The sequence below is a fragment of the Eretmochelys imbricata genome, chromosome 1 (genome assembly GCF_965152235.1).
Source record: "Eretmochelys imbricata isolate rEreImb1 chromosome 1, rEreImb1.hap1, whole genome shotgun sequence".
Taxonomy (NCBI): domain Eukaryota; kingdom Metazoa; phylum Chordata; order Testudines; family Cheloniidae; genus Eretmochelys; species Eretmochelys imbricata.
The window spans coordinates 349,386,122-349,400,600 of record NC_135572.1 but is presented as its reverse complement, the minus strand read 5'-3'; the positions used below and the strand labels follow the sequence as shown (position 1 = coordinate 349,400,600).

At 46.4% G+C, this 14,479-nt stretch overlaps 1 protein-coding gene across 3 annotated transcripts in view; it reads right to left on the bottom strand.

Annotated features, from left to right (window-relative positions):
- SFMBT2 (Scm like with four mbt domains 2) overlaps positions 1 to 14,479 on the bottom strand; it is a 194,804-nt gene that overhangs the window by 35,179 nt on the left and 145,146 nt on the right. For 2 of the 3 annotated variants that reach the window (XM_077836919.1, XM_077836910.1), the window contains exons 12-15: positions 6,803 to 6,916; positions 3,633 to 3,675; positions 2,192 to 2,265; positions 443 to 582 (exon numbers count right to left, since the gene is read on the bottom strand). In XM_077836919.1, coding sequence (XP_077693045.1) covers positions 443 to 582; positions 2,192 to 2,265; positions 3,633 to 3,675; positions 6,803 to 6,916 — 371 coding nt within the window. The remainder of the gene's footprint in view (positions 1 to 442; positions 583 to 2,191; positions 2,266 to 3,632; positions 3,676 to 6,802; positions 6,917 to 14,479) is intronic. The other variant, XM_077836926.1, reaches the window with a different exon arrangement.

Below are 14,479 nucleotides of genomic sequence, written 5' to 3'. Positions count from 1 at the left end.
AGGTCATCTAGTCCAACCCCCTGCTCAAAGCAGGGCCAATACCAACTAAATCATCCCAGCCAGGGCTTTGTCAAGGGAGCCTTAAAAACCTCTAAGGAAGGAGATTCCACCACCTCCCTAGGTAACCCATTCCAGTGCTTCACCACCCTCCTAGTGAAAAAGTTTTTCCTAATATCCAACCTAAACCTCCCCCACTGCAACTTGAGAACATTGCTCCTTGTTCTGTCATCTGGTACCACTGAGAACAGCCAAGCTCCATCCTCTTTGGAACCCCCCTTCAGGTAATGGAAAGCTGCTATCAAATCCCCCCTCACTCTTCTCTTCTGCAGACTAATGCAAGTGAGGTGCCTGTTTTGAAATTCTGGTCCATATTCCCCACAATCCCTGTTTTCACATTGTTACACAGACATCCAGTCCCACACTGCAGACAGATGAACCATACCTCTTTGAGCACAAGCACACACTTGCCAGGCCCAACAGACTGAGGTAGCTCTGCTATTCTCCCTTTGTTTAAATATGGACCTGAGAAGCAGCGATGATTGATGAAGAGCTGGGGGCAGCAGTATCGCCCATTGACGGTACCTGCAAGAAGAAAGCCACGTTACCAAGACTGCAATTGTTTTCCTGCAGCAAACCTAAGGGTCTCTCTTCTTTCTGCTAGACGCTTGCAAAACCACTGGCGGTAGGATTGGGTCCCTGGTAAGCACAGCTCAGTGTCCAGAAAAATCTCATTCATGACACCATCAATAGTACTTATAGGGCCCACAATAACAGAGTATCTGAGTGTCTCATAATTGTTAACCCTCCCCTGAGGTGTTATGACAGATGGGAAACTGAGGAATAGAAAGGATACGTGATTATACCAGGTCAAACAGGCTGAGCAGGGAATTGAACTCAGATCCCGAGCATCCCAAGCCATCATGCTAACCACTGGGCATGCCTTCCTTTAAGCACAAGAGTTTAGGCCTCCATACCAGCTACTATGAACGGTACAAACAAAGGGTTAATTTCCTGGTACAGGCTCCTGCGCCTGGATTGAAAGGCCTGGATGGTGCTGGCATGTAACCATGTGGGTGAATTGTGGGCCTCAATAACAACAGAGTGCTGGAGAGTTTAAGTGCTCTACAGCTTTGGCTGGGAGAGATTGCTCCTCAGCTCTGTGGGGAATGAGGCAGCCCTCGTCATGTTAATTTGAGTCATAGCCCATCTCTTCTGTAAATCATATCCAGATTTCCATATAGCTCTCCTGGCCCTTTTACCATTCTTGATGTCTTCCCCTAGCCCTCTGTTGAGGAATGGGACCTATTGTGATCTGACTACAAGGCTAGGAATCGAGATTTAGAGCGCTAACTGAGGCTCTGACACTACCTTCTTTTGTGGCCTATGGAATTTGCCTCATTTTCCCCACCTGTAAAAGAGGAACAATAATATTTCACTCCCCACTGTACCACTGTCACAGGAATGGCGTAAGGGCTAGTTAGTTCATGATTCTAAGTATTATTATCTCCTCAAGCACCAGTCACAGAAAGAAAAGCTGGTGACCTCCCTGTAATCTACGCTTTGAAGAAACCAGGACAAAAGCAAATTTAAAAACGTGGCTTTCAAACAAAGGAGTAATCCCAATTTAGATTCTGTGTAATGAACTGTCTAAATATTATGCACTAAAATATGCGACCTTCATTAAGGGGGAAAACAAAAATCACTTTTGGTTGTAATAATGGTTGATGTGCTGTACAGATAGGCACGCAGAAAGATAATGAGGCAAATTTAGTTCTGGTGTAAACAAGTGCAACGCCATTGATGCCAATAGGAAACAGCTGTATCTATTTACACCAGGGCTTTATTTGGCCTGACATCAGGACACTGTCTGGAATGGAGCTCTTCAAGGGTCACACTCTCAACACTTTTGACACCCAGAGGCAAATCCAGGTAACTTGAGACAGAGAGAGAGAGCGAAAGGGACAGACAGACCCACACATGTGCACACAGATCCTCAGCTGATGTAAATCAATCAAATTTTATTGACTTCAGTGGAGCTATGCTGACTTACACCATCTGAGGGTCTGGCCCTGGGAGTATGTGTAGGTCTGTGTATACCACATCCACTTCTCACCTCTGGCTTTTCCACACCGCTTTTGACTGATGAAGTCTGAAATGATAAAGGAGCTTTCGAGTCGCTGAACAGACTCACCTGTTGTGTCTGGCTGAGGAAGTGGGCAAAGGTCATGAGGTATTTTCTCAACAGGCACTGCGGATGGCAACCTGCTTAACGACAATACGATGCACTTAATACCAGGAGCCTGGGTGATGGATCAGAACCTGAGCAACTCAAGGTTTTGCATCAGTCTCATGAAAGTATGGTTATCACTTAGTACCCTGATATCTGCATGGAGATTATAATACTGCCATTTTGGCTTATATCCTCAAAAGGATTTAGGTGCCTAGCTCCTACTGAAATCAATGGGAGTTAGATATCTAAACACCTTTGCAGCGGTTCTCAAACTCTTATACTGGTGACCCCTTTCACATAGCAAGCCTCTGAGTGCGCCCCCCCCTTATAAATTAAAAACACTTTTTTTATATTTAACACTATCATAAATGCTGGAGGCAAAATGGAGTTTGAGGTGGAGGCTGACAGCTGGTGACCCCCAAGTAAAAACCTTACGCCCCTGAGGGCCCCCAGTTTGAGAACCTCTGCCTTTGAGCAGCTGGGTCTTTAAACACAACACTATTTCAACTTGAATGACTCTGCTATGTCTTATGGTCAGGGATCCGTGCATTTGGGGGCTTTCACTGAAATTCACCCCTGGCTGCAAAATTGTGCTCCAGAATCTGAACTTTAATTTCTTTAAAAAAATTAAGTTTCTGGCTTAAGGATGCAAAGATAACGTTAAAAACATGAACCACGTGTAAACTGATGCAGCATTGTCTGCCTGAGTCTGCAGGAAGCCAGAAACAGCTTGTAAAGGTATGAGCTACCCCATCAATCCCAGACAGGGCTCAGTGGGCAGCTTGATTTTGTGGATTCTGGAATTTTTTCCAACTTGCTGGAATTCAGCCTTTCTGTCCCGGAATTCACAGAGTCAAATTACAGGGCAGACCCTACTGAGATAACACTCTGAAACATCCTGTTCAGACTAGTGGCTATTTTATTTTTGAAAGGGACCCCTGCAAAATATTCAGCCGCAGGATTGACACTGTAGTTACTAATATGATGGACAGTAGAACCTCGGAGTTACAAACATCACAGTTACGAACTGAACAGTCAACCACACACCTCGTTTGGAACCAGAAGTACGCAAACAGGCAGCAGCAGAGACCAAAAAAAAAAAAGAAAAGCAAACACAATACAGTACTTTGTTAAATGTAAATGACTAAAAAACTAAAGGGAAAGCAGCATTTTTCTTCTGCATGGTAAAGTTTCAAAGCTGTATTAAGTCGATGTTCAGTTGTAAACTTTTGAAAAGACCACCCGAACGTTTTGTTCAGAGTTACGAACATTGCAGGGACGAAGACCCTCCATTGCCGAGGCGTTCGTAAGTCTGAGGTTCTACTGTAACTGTTGTACACCATTCCCCAGAGGAGAATCGAATTCATCTACATATTGAAACTGCTTTTAAACAGAAACCTACTGCTTTTCTGGTTGCACAACTGCAATCTTCCTCTTCTTTCGTACTGCAAAATGAGAGAGGAAGAGAGAAATATATGGTCTGTTGTATAAATGGCTGGAATATAAAATCACATGTAACACAACGAAGGGCTCTTCCACGCTCAGCCCCGCTTTTTATATTATTATTTTTGTTACATGAGCCGCCACACCATTAAAAAACGAGTGTTTCAAAGGGTCTGCTGGTACTTTTAATCTTGCTACTGCAAAGTCGATACTGATTTTCCTGGGATCTGTACTTAGCAAATATTCAAATAAAAGGCGCACATGTGCAAGATTGCATTTTGCAAGCGTGATTACCCCAGCACGGTCGCGCCCCATCTCTAGATTGTGACAAGGCCACTCAATGTTGCCGTGGCAGTAGCCTTCCAAATTAGGTCTGTCTGTCTGATTTTTGACTCCGATATATTTAACTCTTCAAAAGGGTTTGTCGCTTTGTTTTAAAAGAACATTTGCCTTTCAGATGTTAATGAATATAAACAGACTGATGATAATTATTTCAGCTGGGGATGGGAGATTTGTGTTCATTTGATGACACCAGTTCTCGGGATCTCAATCCGGGGACATGACCAGGCCACAGGGGAGGGCAGGATCGTGCTGACCACCTTCCCTTTTTGTATTCATAGAAGGTTAGGGTTGGAAGGGACCTCAGGAGGTCATCTAGTCCAACCCCCTGCTCAAAGCAGGACCAATCCCCAATTTTTGCCCCAGATCCCTAAATGGCCCCCTCAAGGATTGAACTCACAACCCTGGGTTTAGCAGGCCAAATGCTCAAACCACTGAGCTATCCCTATTATTAACTGTTCTCTTCCCCTGGGGATGCTGGTTTTCATCCTCCCTTTTTTCTCCTCCACACCCAGGACTGCCACATTCCCCCACTGATCAGATATCTTCACCACGTCATCAGGCGGAGTTGGGAAGGGTGAACCTTCCGAAGAGCTGCCCAGCGCCTCCTCTGCTTGCAGGGCAGCAGTGGGAGTGTTTCTGCAAGAAGCGGTGAAAGCTAACACATCCTCCTACTGTAGCTGCTCCTCTGCCCTGGTCTTGCACGACACCCACCTTCTCCCCAACCCCTTCCTCTCTTCAGGCCAACCACACGCCACAAGGGAGAGACACAGCTTGGAGTCTCTTTTGGGCTCCACTTCTCTGGCTCTGGCTGGGTCTCCATGCATCAGAAGGGCTGCAGCGGCAGCATATACAGCCCTGGATGGAACCCACCTTGACTCTGGGAAAGCATAGATCCAGATCTCAGCTTTTTGCCCAGCATCTCTCTTTTTAAAGGGCTGGGCCCAAACCCCAGAGCCAAACTTTTGGAAGGTTCCCAGCACATGGGTCCATCCTTGGGGTTTAGGTCCATCTCTTAATGGGACTAAGGAATTTGGGACCTGCTCCTGCATAAGAATCTCAGTGGGGATTGTGGAAGCAGAAAGCTCGCAGGATCTGGGCCCGTGGACATAAACGGCATCTCTCCTCTCTGGTGTAAGAAAATAGAGCAGCTAGTCCTATAAAATCTCCAGGACAATCAAGTTTTTTAAATACATGGATACTTTAAATCAGCAATACAGAGGGATGGCTTGGGGCCTGATCCTGCTCCCATTTAAGAGCCAGATTTGGATACCCTTTACTCATATGAACTAGTACCTTCCTATGCTTTGATAAGAATGGAACTCTCCATGGAGTAAGGCACTACCCAGTGTGAGTAAGGGTATCAGAGTCTGGCCTAAAATCAGTTCTAATTTTAATGGTGTAAACTGAGAGTAATTCTGATGATGTCAATGGAATTAGACCAGTGTCGAAGGGCAATCTTTGGGTAGGTCTACACTGCAGCAGGGGTGTGAATGGCCACTCGTGTAGACACACCCACTGGACTGTAGCTAGCTTGCTAAAAACAGAAGTGAGGCAGCCCCGGTGTTGGCTTCAGCGTGGGCTGATCCCTCGGGTACGTACTTGGCTTGCGCAGCCAGAGCTGAAGCCTCTGGGCCGTAGCATCCTCACTTCTATTTTCAATGAGCTAGCTAGAGCCCAGCTAGCACTGGATACATCTGCATGAACTGCCGTCCACACCCGCGGCTGCCACGTAGACATATCCTTAGCGTTGGGAAACGGTGCTAGGCTGACCGCTCTGGAGAGGGAAGCCCTCGGTTTTATTTACCATCTGGGTACAGCACGGACAGTCGCAGAACCGGCTTCCCCACACGTGTTCCACAATCCTGACCTGGAGGGTAAGAGCTCTGTGGTGGCATGTCCCTAAGTGTCTAATTCAGTTAGGAGCAAAAGCTCCATTGAAAGTCAACAGATCTTGTGCTCCTAACTCCCTTAGACATTTAGGTACATCCCACCACAGAGCTTTTACCCTAAGTGTCTAAGTGAATTAGGAGCATAAGTGCCATTGAAAGTCAGCAGGTCTTGTGCTCCTAATTCACTTAGGTCCTTTGGAAAAATCCTCACTGTATCCCATTATCAGTTCCTTGTGCTGTCCAATTCCTGTCCTCTCTGTTATTATGTCTCTCACTTACGATATGTCTACACTGCAATCATGGGGTACGACTACTGCATGTGTAGACATACTTGGGCCAGCTTTGATCTACCTAACTTGGGTACAAGAGCAGGGAAGCCATGGTACCACATGGTTCAACGCAGGCTATACAGACCTGACCAGAATTCTGAGTAATTCCTCACACACGCAACCATAGCTTCACGGCTCTGGCAGCTGAGTTAGCTAGATCAAAGCTAGCTCGGGTATGTCTACACAAGCTGCAGTTGTGGCCAGTGATTGCAATGCACCCTTAAAGTCTCTGTCAAGTATTTCTAAGGGACTGTGTTCTCCTTAAGGTCTTGGTAGGCTGAGGAATTAATTTCAGCGTGATAAAACCCAGATACCATTGTTACCACCATGTTAGAAATACCCAGGGGCACATTCCGCGACCCTTAGTCACAAGAGCAGCAAATAGTCCCATGCATAAAGGGATTCCTTGGGTGAACAGGTACTAACTACTCAGTCCAAGGACTGCAGAGTCTGATGGCCATTTAGGTAGGCAGGTTGGTAGGTAGGAGGAGCAGATTAGGTACATGTGGCATGTTGACTAAGAAACCCATGTGTATGGTGTCTATTCGCTTGTGGTTTCGTGTACTTACACACTGCTTTGTGTGGCGGTGTGAGGTTGTAACCATTTGCTTCACACCAGCCGACTGGGAAAATGTCCATCGACTCTACATCAACTACATACTCCGGAGCAGGCATCTGTAAACCTAGAAACACAAATTTATAATGCAATTTACACACGGGATGACTGAGCTCGGAGCGGTTCCGGCTTTCGTCACAAACCAAGGCAAGGAAACGATGGCACACATAAAAATAAATTGGCTTCCCTGCATCGAAATCAGGCATCATTTCGTCTTCAATTTCCTACAGGTAGCAATGACAACGCTGTTGCATTTAAAGCGCATTGTGATTCTACAGCAAAACGGCATTAAGAGACTATGAAAGCTGTACATTGAGCAACTGAAAGTCAGCAAAATGGCAAGGTTTAAGGCCATGTGAGCCCTTTCCCATCCTGATACCACAGGGCATGATGAAGTAAGCCCTTCGCTCACAGATTCACAGATTTTAAGGACACAAGGGCTCGTTATGATCATCAAGAGACCCCATGAAATCCACTAGGGACTTCGCTATTCCTATCAATTTTATGTGGAAAGTGCTCAGATAGGACAGTGACAGATAGGCAGCAGCATAAAACCCAGAGACAGACAGATTTTGTTCGACTTCCTGCAGAGCACAAGCTATAGAATCTCCATCCCACAATTTCTGCCTCAAGCCCATAACTTCTCTCCCTCTCTTAGAAAGGCATCCAGTCTTGATTTAAAGCTCCCCACTGTGGCTCTGAGCCAAAGCCCCTGAAAAGATCCCCATTGAATTAAAGGGCCTCCGGAGCAAATCTTCTGTCGTCAGCCAGGACCCTCTTTAATTTATCCCGACCTGTTCCATCTGTACTGGTGTAGGAAGTTCACCTGCCATCTGCTGGTTCCAGGTGAGGGCCTATAGGTCCAGCATGAGAAATCTCTCCTGATGAAGATGCGGGAAGTGACTGGCGGGGTTATCAAATGCTCACATGAATGATCAGGAGACAAGGAGCTTGCTCTCCTGTATCCTTGCCTTTGCATCTGTTACAGCATCCCCGCCTCCTGCTTAATGCAGAGCTATTTGGGAGTGCCCAGCCAGCTGACCGCAGGGAACTTTCCACTAATGAATGTTCACCAAGAGCCAGCAGTTGAACTGAAACAGTAATTGAACTTTGTGAGGGCAACACAGCCCTCCGGTGAGGAGGTGCCTGCAACAATGGACTCTCCAGCCCAGCGTGAGAGCAGAACGTCTAGCGAATACACAGCTGCAAAGGCATGAAAATACAGCTGGGAGCTCATCACACTGGAAGAAATTACAAAGAAAATGATGCTGCGTGTCTCCATGGCCCTCATTAGAGTAATGGCTGAGCACCTTGAAATCATTCATGCATCGGATCCTCAGCACCCTCTTTGAGGTACCATCCCCGTTTTACACGTGGGGAACTGAGCCATAAGGCAGATCGCAAGACCTGCCCACAGACACACACGAGGTCTGTGGCTGAGCCAGGAATCGAATCCAAGTCTCTTGAGTCCAAGACTACCCTTCCTCCCTTGTAGGATCCTCACTAAAAATGCTGCCAATGAGGAACGGCCTGTTTTAAAGCATGGAGAATTGTAACTCCTTACACTGCAAAACATCTCATCCCAATTTCTGTGTTCGACTTCAGCTAAGGACCTGGTTCAAAGCCCAGTGATGTCAATGGAAAGATTGCTATAGAAGTCAATGGGTCTTGGATGAGGCCCTAAATGCACAGCAAGATGCAGGAAATCAACTCAACTCCAGCACCAGTGTTATGACCAGGACGTGGACAGTCATACCTAGTGGTCAGAGCAGGAGTCGGGAGCCAGGTACCAGGAGGTCAGAGTCTGAGACAGGCTCATGGGCAGACTGAGAATCAGGCACCAGGAGGCAGGCAGGGTCAGGTTACCAGAAGTTCAGGGTCAGGCGCCAGGTTACAGACAGCAATCAAATAGCAAAGTCGAGGCCAAACCAGGGTGGGGAGTCAAAGTCTAGGGTCGATCACAAGCAGGGTCTGGAGCAGAGACAGACAAGCAGTCTCTGCCGCCGAGATAGCTTCCCTTCATAGTGTCCTGATTTAAGTACTGGTACTGACCGATCAGTGGGCTACAAGGGGCCGCCACTCAAGTTCTGCTGGGTGGTACGTCCTGCTGAGCCCAGCCTCACAGGGTCCACCCATGGGAACTGTGGTGGTGCAGAGGTGCCAGCAGGCCACAACCTGCATGGTCCCACGTTCCAGCACGGCAGGTTCTAATACTGAGATGACCTAGGACATCCTTTGCTTTCATTACTGCAACTGCTCTGTGTTACTGTTCTGATCCAATGTTCTTTTCTTTTTTCTGCTTACGACAGGTGCAACATTAAAGTTTGATCCTAAAAATTTACAACTGCTGCCACTCCGAATAGCAAGGACGCACCATCATGTTTATTTTCTCATCCTGCCACGCTGACGCAACAAAGATATGTACATCCAACCACGCCGGACTGGCACCGTTTTTTACGTGAGCTTCTGATAACCCCACCAGTCACTTCCCGCATCTTATTGCTGCACTTAGCTTGAGTCATATAACAAACTGGAAACAGCTGGTTTGCAATTTCTGTTTGCTTGATTTATGCATTTTACAATCACTGTCTTCACGGCCTAAGAAATGGCCACAAGAATCGAGACATTAGGAATAAAAATAGAATGCATGAAGAATGAACATTTCCATCTCCCATTAAATATATTACATTATTGCAACTTCAGCAGCAATTCTTGAAAATATAAACCCAATTCGTCCCTGAAAAATTACTAGCATAGGGTTTTTATTTCACCAAATTCCTACTGTAGCCGTACATATTATGCAGAGGGTATACATTATTACTAAATGCAAACCAGAAAGCTTCAGCGTTAAAACCTAAAATGAACTAGTAAAAATTTACAATGCAGATCCTGAGTAATAAAGTAACAGAAAGTGATGGGTTACACACACACATAGTCTCATATCAGCCCTATGCATCTTTCCCGCTTTGGGTGAGCTATACGGCCACTCATTAAATGCTCCGCATGAAGTTTACAGAATTTTGCTACTGCCAAAAACATGATTTATTCAGCAATGGTCGCTCATGTATAACTCAACCTGGCTTAACTACTGCAGCCTGTTTTACAGACACAGTTTTTGCTGTCGAACTGCAAAACTGGAACGGCACAACTGGGTACAATCTGCCTGCTGCCTGGACCCCTCACCCAGCGCTACAGATTCTGACCTGCCTAATGCCTGGTATCCTGACCTTGGCCTGACTTCTGGTGACCCGAATGGTGCGTGACCCCCTCTGGATTAGTTCGACTGGCTCATGCCTGATTCCTGGTCACCTGAACCAGGTCACAAACCACTAGACTTGGTCGCCTATCTCCCAGCCCTGACAGCTGCCAGCAAAATCTCATCTGAATCCCTAACGCTTACAGATTTAGCTGAAACATGACGTTTTATGTCCCTTCCAAAGCCTCCTTTAGCATCAGCTATTCTAAGGACATAGCATTCACTAGAACAGTAACTGTCACAGGGCCAAACTGTGATGCCATTGCTTACAACGAGTAGTACTGGAAGCTTCAATGGGACAATCCAGGGTGAAAGGTGCTTTTTGAGGGGATATCACACGCTTGCTCATAATTAGAGCAGGTCAGGAATTTTTTATGAAACTTTTTTTTTTAAACCAAAAAACAATGTGTTATAGAACCCAAAACTGTTTGCAAAACAGCGTCAGGGTTGACAAAATGCCCGACTCAAAAACTTTTGGGTAAAAAAAAGCTCTGAGATTGTTGAACTGAAAAATTTCAGTTCTTTGAATCGCGGTGACTTTTTGGTTCAAAATTTTAATAAATGTACACTAAAAAGGTAAAAGGCACCGCGTTACTTTCGTTTACACCTCTGGGAGACTTACACTATGTTGGAGCTCAATGAGTTTCCTCACAAGGTACGTCTACACTTGAGCTGGAGATATAATTCCCACATACCTGTACAAGCTCTGATTGAGTAAGCGTGCTAGAAATAGAATGCAGCCATGTTGACGGGAAGGGCTAGCTGCCCCAAGTACATACCTATCGGAGATGCTAGGCACGCTCTGAGTACATACCTATCAGAGACGCTAGGTATTCAGGAGGCTTGCCCCTCCCAACACTTGTACTGCTGAGGCTATGATGCTATTTTTAGTGCACTCGCTCAGTTAGAGCTAGAATGGGTATGTCTCCTCGAGCTGGCATTTACACCTCCATTTCTAGTGTAGACGCACCCACCGTGTGCTGGGTTGGTGGAGATTATTTTTATGAACACAACTGGAACATTTGATCTGTTTGGTGTTGTGAAATTCCTTGATTGTATGCTTTGGTTGTTTTATATACTTAGGGTTTAAGCCAAGCCCTGAGTATTAGAAGTCAGGATGAGACCTGGTGTGGGATAGATTATCTGATATCTGCCTTCTGCAGGGTTCTCGTACCTTCCTCTAGTATCTAGTACTGACCACTGTTGGAGAAAGGATAGTGGACTGGAACTAGTGGATCAGTTTTAGATCAGGGCTCTAGTGTGCAGATGAATTTCAGATAACAAAGCAGGATTCAAGGAAAACTGATTTCTGATTTGGATAAGTAGTTACAAATTCAGTCCAAAATGTTGCACCTTGAGGTGTATAACTTGAAACAATGCGTATGTTAGAATCCCTCACCGAACTTTGACTAACACGAATCTATGCATCTTTTTATTTATATTAATGCAGCTCTTAAAGGGCCCAACTGAGACCAGGTCCCCCACCGGGCTCAGTGTTGTACATAAACAACTGGATGTGGCTATGCCAAGGTTTTAACCACACTTTGGAACAAAGGTTTGTGGAGTGTCCAGATTAGCATGTACAGTCATGTTAGCTAACTTGAGTTAAAGGCATATCAATTAATTTGAGTTAAAAAATTCTAGTGTGACAAAGCCATAGTGAGACAATCCCTGCACTAGAGCTTCCAGTGGAAAATGAAGGAAGCAGAGGTGAAGTGAGTTGCTCAAGGTCACACAGCCGGTTAGTGGCACCACTGGGAATGGCACCTACATCTCCTGAGTCCTGCTCTAGTGCCCTATCCATTGCACCCCATTGTTTCTCATCTGCGTCATGCAGCTTTTGACTGGGCCACCGTGAGCTACGACTTCATCGGCTCTCACATGCTAAGCAGCATTTGGCATGAAGCAGGGATGTAGTAAGGACAGGGTACATGCTGCCTATTTTACATCCAGCTAAAATCTCCCAGCCAAGGTTCTGGTCAAATGGAATTTCTAGTTAGATACCAAGTGAGTTACAAAACACTGACAGTGGGATTGATCAGAGAGACCCTGACGTCGCCTTGACGACAGCATGATGCTGCTTGCTCAAGCTAAACTCCACGCGACGTCTGCCTTCACTGTCTCTTCTACAGTGAGCCGTCCGCGCAATGACGGAGGCGCCTGGGGTTCCGTGTCTGTGTTTTCGTCAGGCCTGCCTGAGTCCATTAGGGCACTTCTCACCACACATCACAGGATGCCCTGACACTTCTCAGCTTCGTACGAGCGATGCCACATGAAACGAAGTGGCAGGTAACCCACAGTGACGGGGTCAAAGAGCCAGGAAAGGGTTATGGGCCACCCGCGGGTCACGTGACCCAGATGGGGATTTAAAGGAAGGGTGTATTCTCTTTCTGGAGGCTGCAGACCCCAGAGGCTTTTCCCATGCCTCCAGAAAGAGGACACATCCTTCCTTTAAATCCCCCACTGAGTCATGTGACTAGCCCTGAACCCTTTCCTGGCTGTTTTATCCTGTCACACCCACAACAGGCCAAAAGAGTTTGCATGAATTCATGAGATCCAGAAGTGCCCAGATTCATACAGCTTTAGCACAAACACAAACTCACCTTTACTGTACTGGTACCTGTGTGATACTGTAACCCAGCTTTGAGAAATAAACCAGCCGGGCACTAACCAGGATACTGATCCACCAGTGCACATGAGGCTTTGGGGGTGAGGGGCAGACCCTTTCATTCTTCTCTCCTCCTCCTTCTCCGCCAGCTGAGCTCCTAGGCTCTGCTGCACAGAAGCAGATGCAGGTGTTCCTGAGCTCTGCAGGAGGAAGCTTCCTCCATTGCTCCTCTGATTGCTCCTACCTTCTGCTAGGAGGGGAGAAGCTCAGGACCCCACGACACTGAGCTCCTGTGATGTCCCACTCACCATCCTTGGTTTTTAACTTGCAAAGTCTGAGTAGGCCGGTGGAGTTCTTGAGGGTCACCGGAATAAACCTGTGGTTGCCTGTATCTAGTATCCGTGATTTTAAGTATCAGTTCGGGGATGCTGTACAATAGTGACATCATTGAGTCCTTCTGGGATTTACTTAATGCCTTGACACGCTGAATGGCACCTGACCACAGCCTTAGAAAGGCACAGCTACACCATGACCGGGTGGTATCAACACAATCACAGCACCAAGGAGTGTATCCTGAAAGCGCTCGGAAGAAAGAGCTCCCAGTGCTATCGAACAGAGCACCTACCGGATCGGAGCCTGCGGCCAGAGTGCTCATGCTGTTGCTATTTCACAATATATTTACTGTTACATTGCACGGTGCCTTTCAAATGCTACTTTTTTTCCACCCTGACTGAACTGGCCTTGTCAACACTGGTTCTCCACTTGTGAGGTAACTCCCTTCTCTTCATGTGCCAGGATATTTATGCCTGTAGCTGTAATTTTCACTCCATGCATCTGAAGAAGTGGGTTTTTTACCCACGAAAGCTTATGCCCAAATAAATCTGTTAGTCCTTAAGGTGCCACCGGACTCCTCGTTGTTTTTGTGGCTACAGACTAACACGGCTACCCCGTGATACTTTATAAGACATTTGCCCTGTATTGTACAGCACCTTTCAAATTGCGAACGGGACCTTCAGAATCAGACGCCCTGAGAAATCAGTTCTATGGAATCATGACACCTGGGACTCAGTTTGTATGTGTGGTTAGGTGCTGCCCTTTTGATTGTTTCAGTTCGGGCACCGTAACAAACTGGCCACACCTCAGCCTCCTGGAATGTGCCAGAAACATAAATCTGACAGGAGCTGGTGAAGGCAGGCCAATGGACCATCAAAAGTGCCTTAAATGTTTTCAGGATTCTCAGAAAGCAAACAAAGGGACAGATTCCACCCTTAAATACACACATCCAATTCTCATTGCCTTCAGTCAGGGGATGCAGATGCCTCTGAGGGCAAAACCTGGCCATGAAATTAGTTCTTAAAGAGCCTTTTCCCTTCCCTTTGCCATGGAACACCACTAGGCACAGCTGATCTTACATGGGTTCTGCCACGACAATGAAGCCAGTAGCTGTAAGTACAGCAGCTTCTGACTTCTCTTACATTAGCTTGGGCTTAGGTGGTATCTGGGTGAGATACCTCCAAGGAGGGGAGTGTTTTATTCCGGAAGCGGCAATCTGTCTGTACTGAACGAACACCCCAGCCCAGTGTACGGGGGCTCAAGACTGTACAAGATGGCACCTTTCAGCTATGACATAAAACCAGGATCCTGGTCTTTTGTGGTCAGTAACTATCCTAGAACACTCTTTTGAGCTCCATTGTCGTGGTCAAATTCCAAACTAGGGGCTTGATCCATGGCAAGATTCAAGGAGGGATGGGACACTTATATGGATA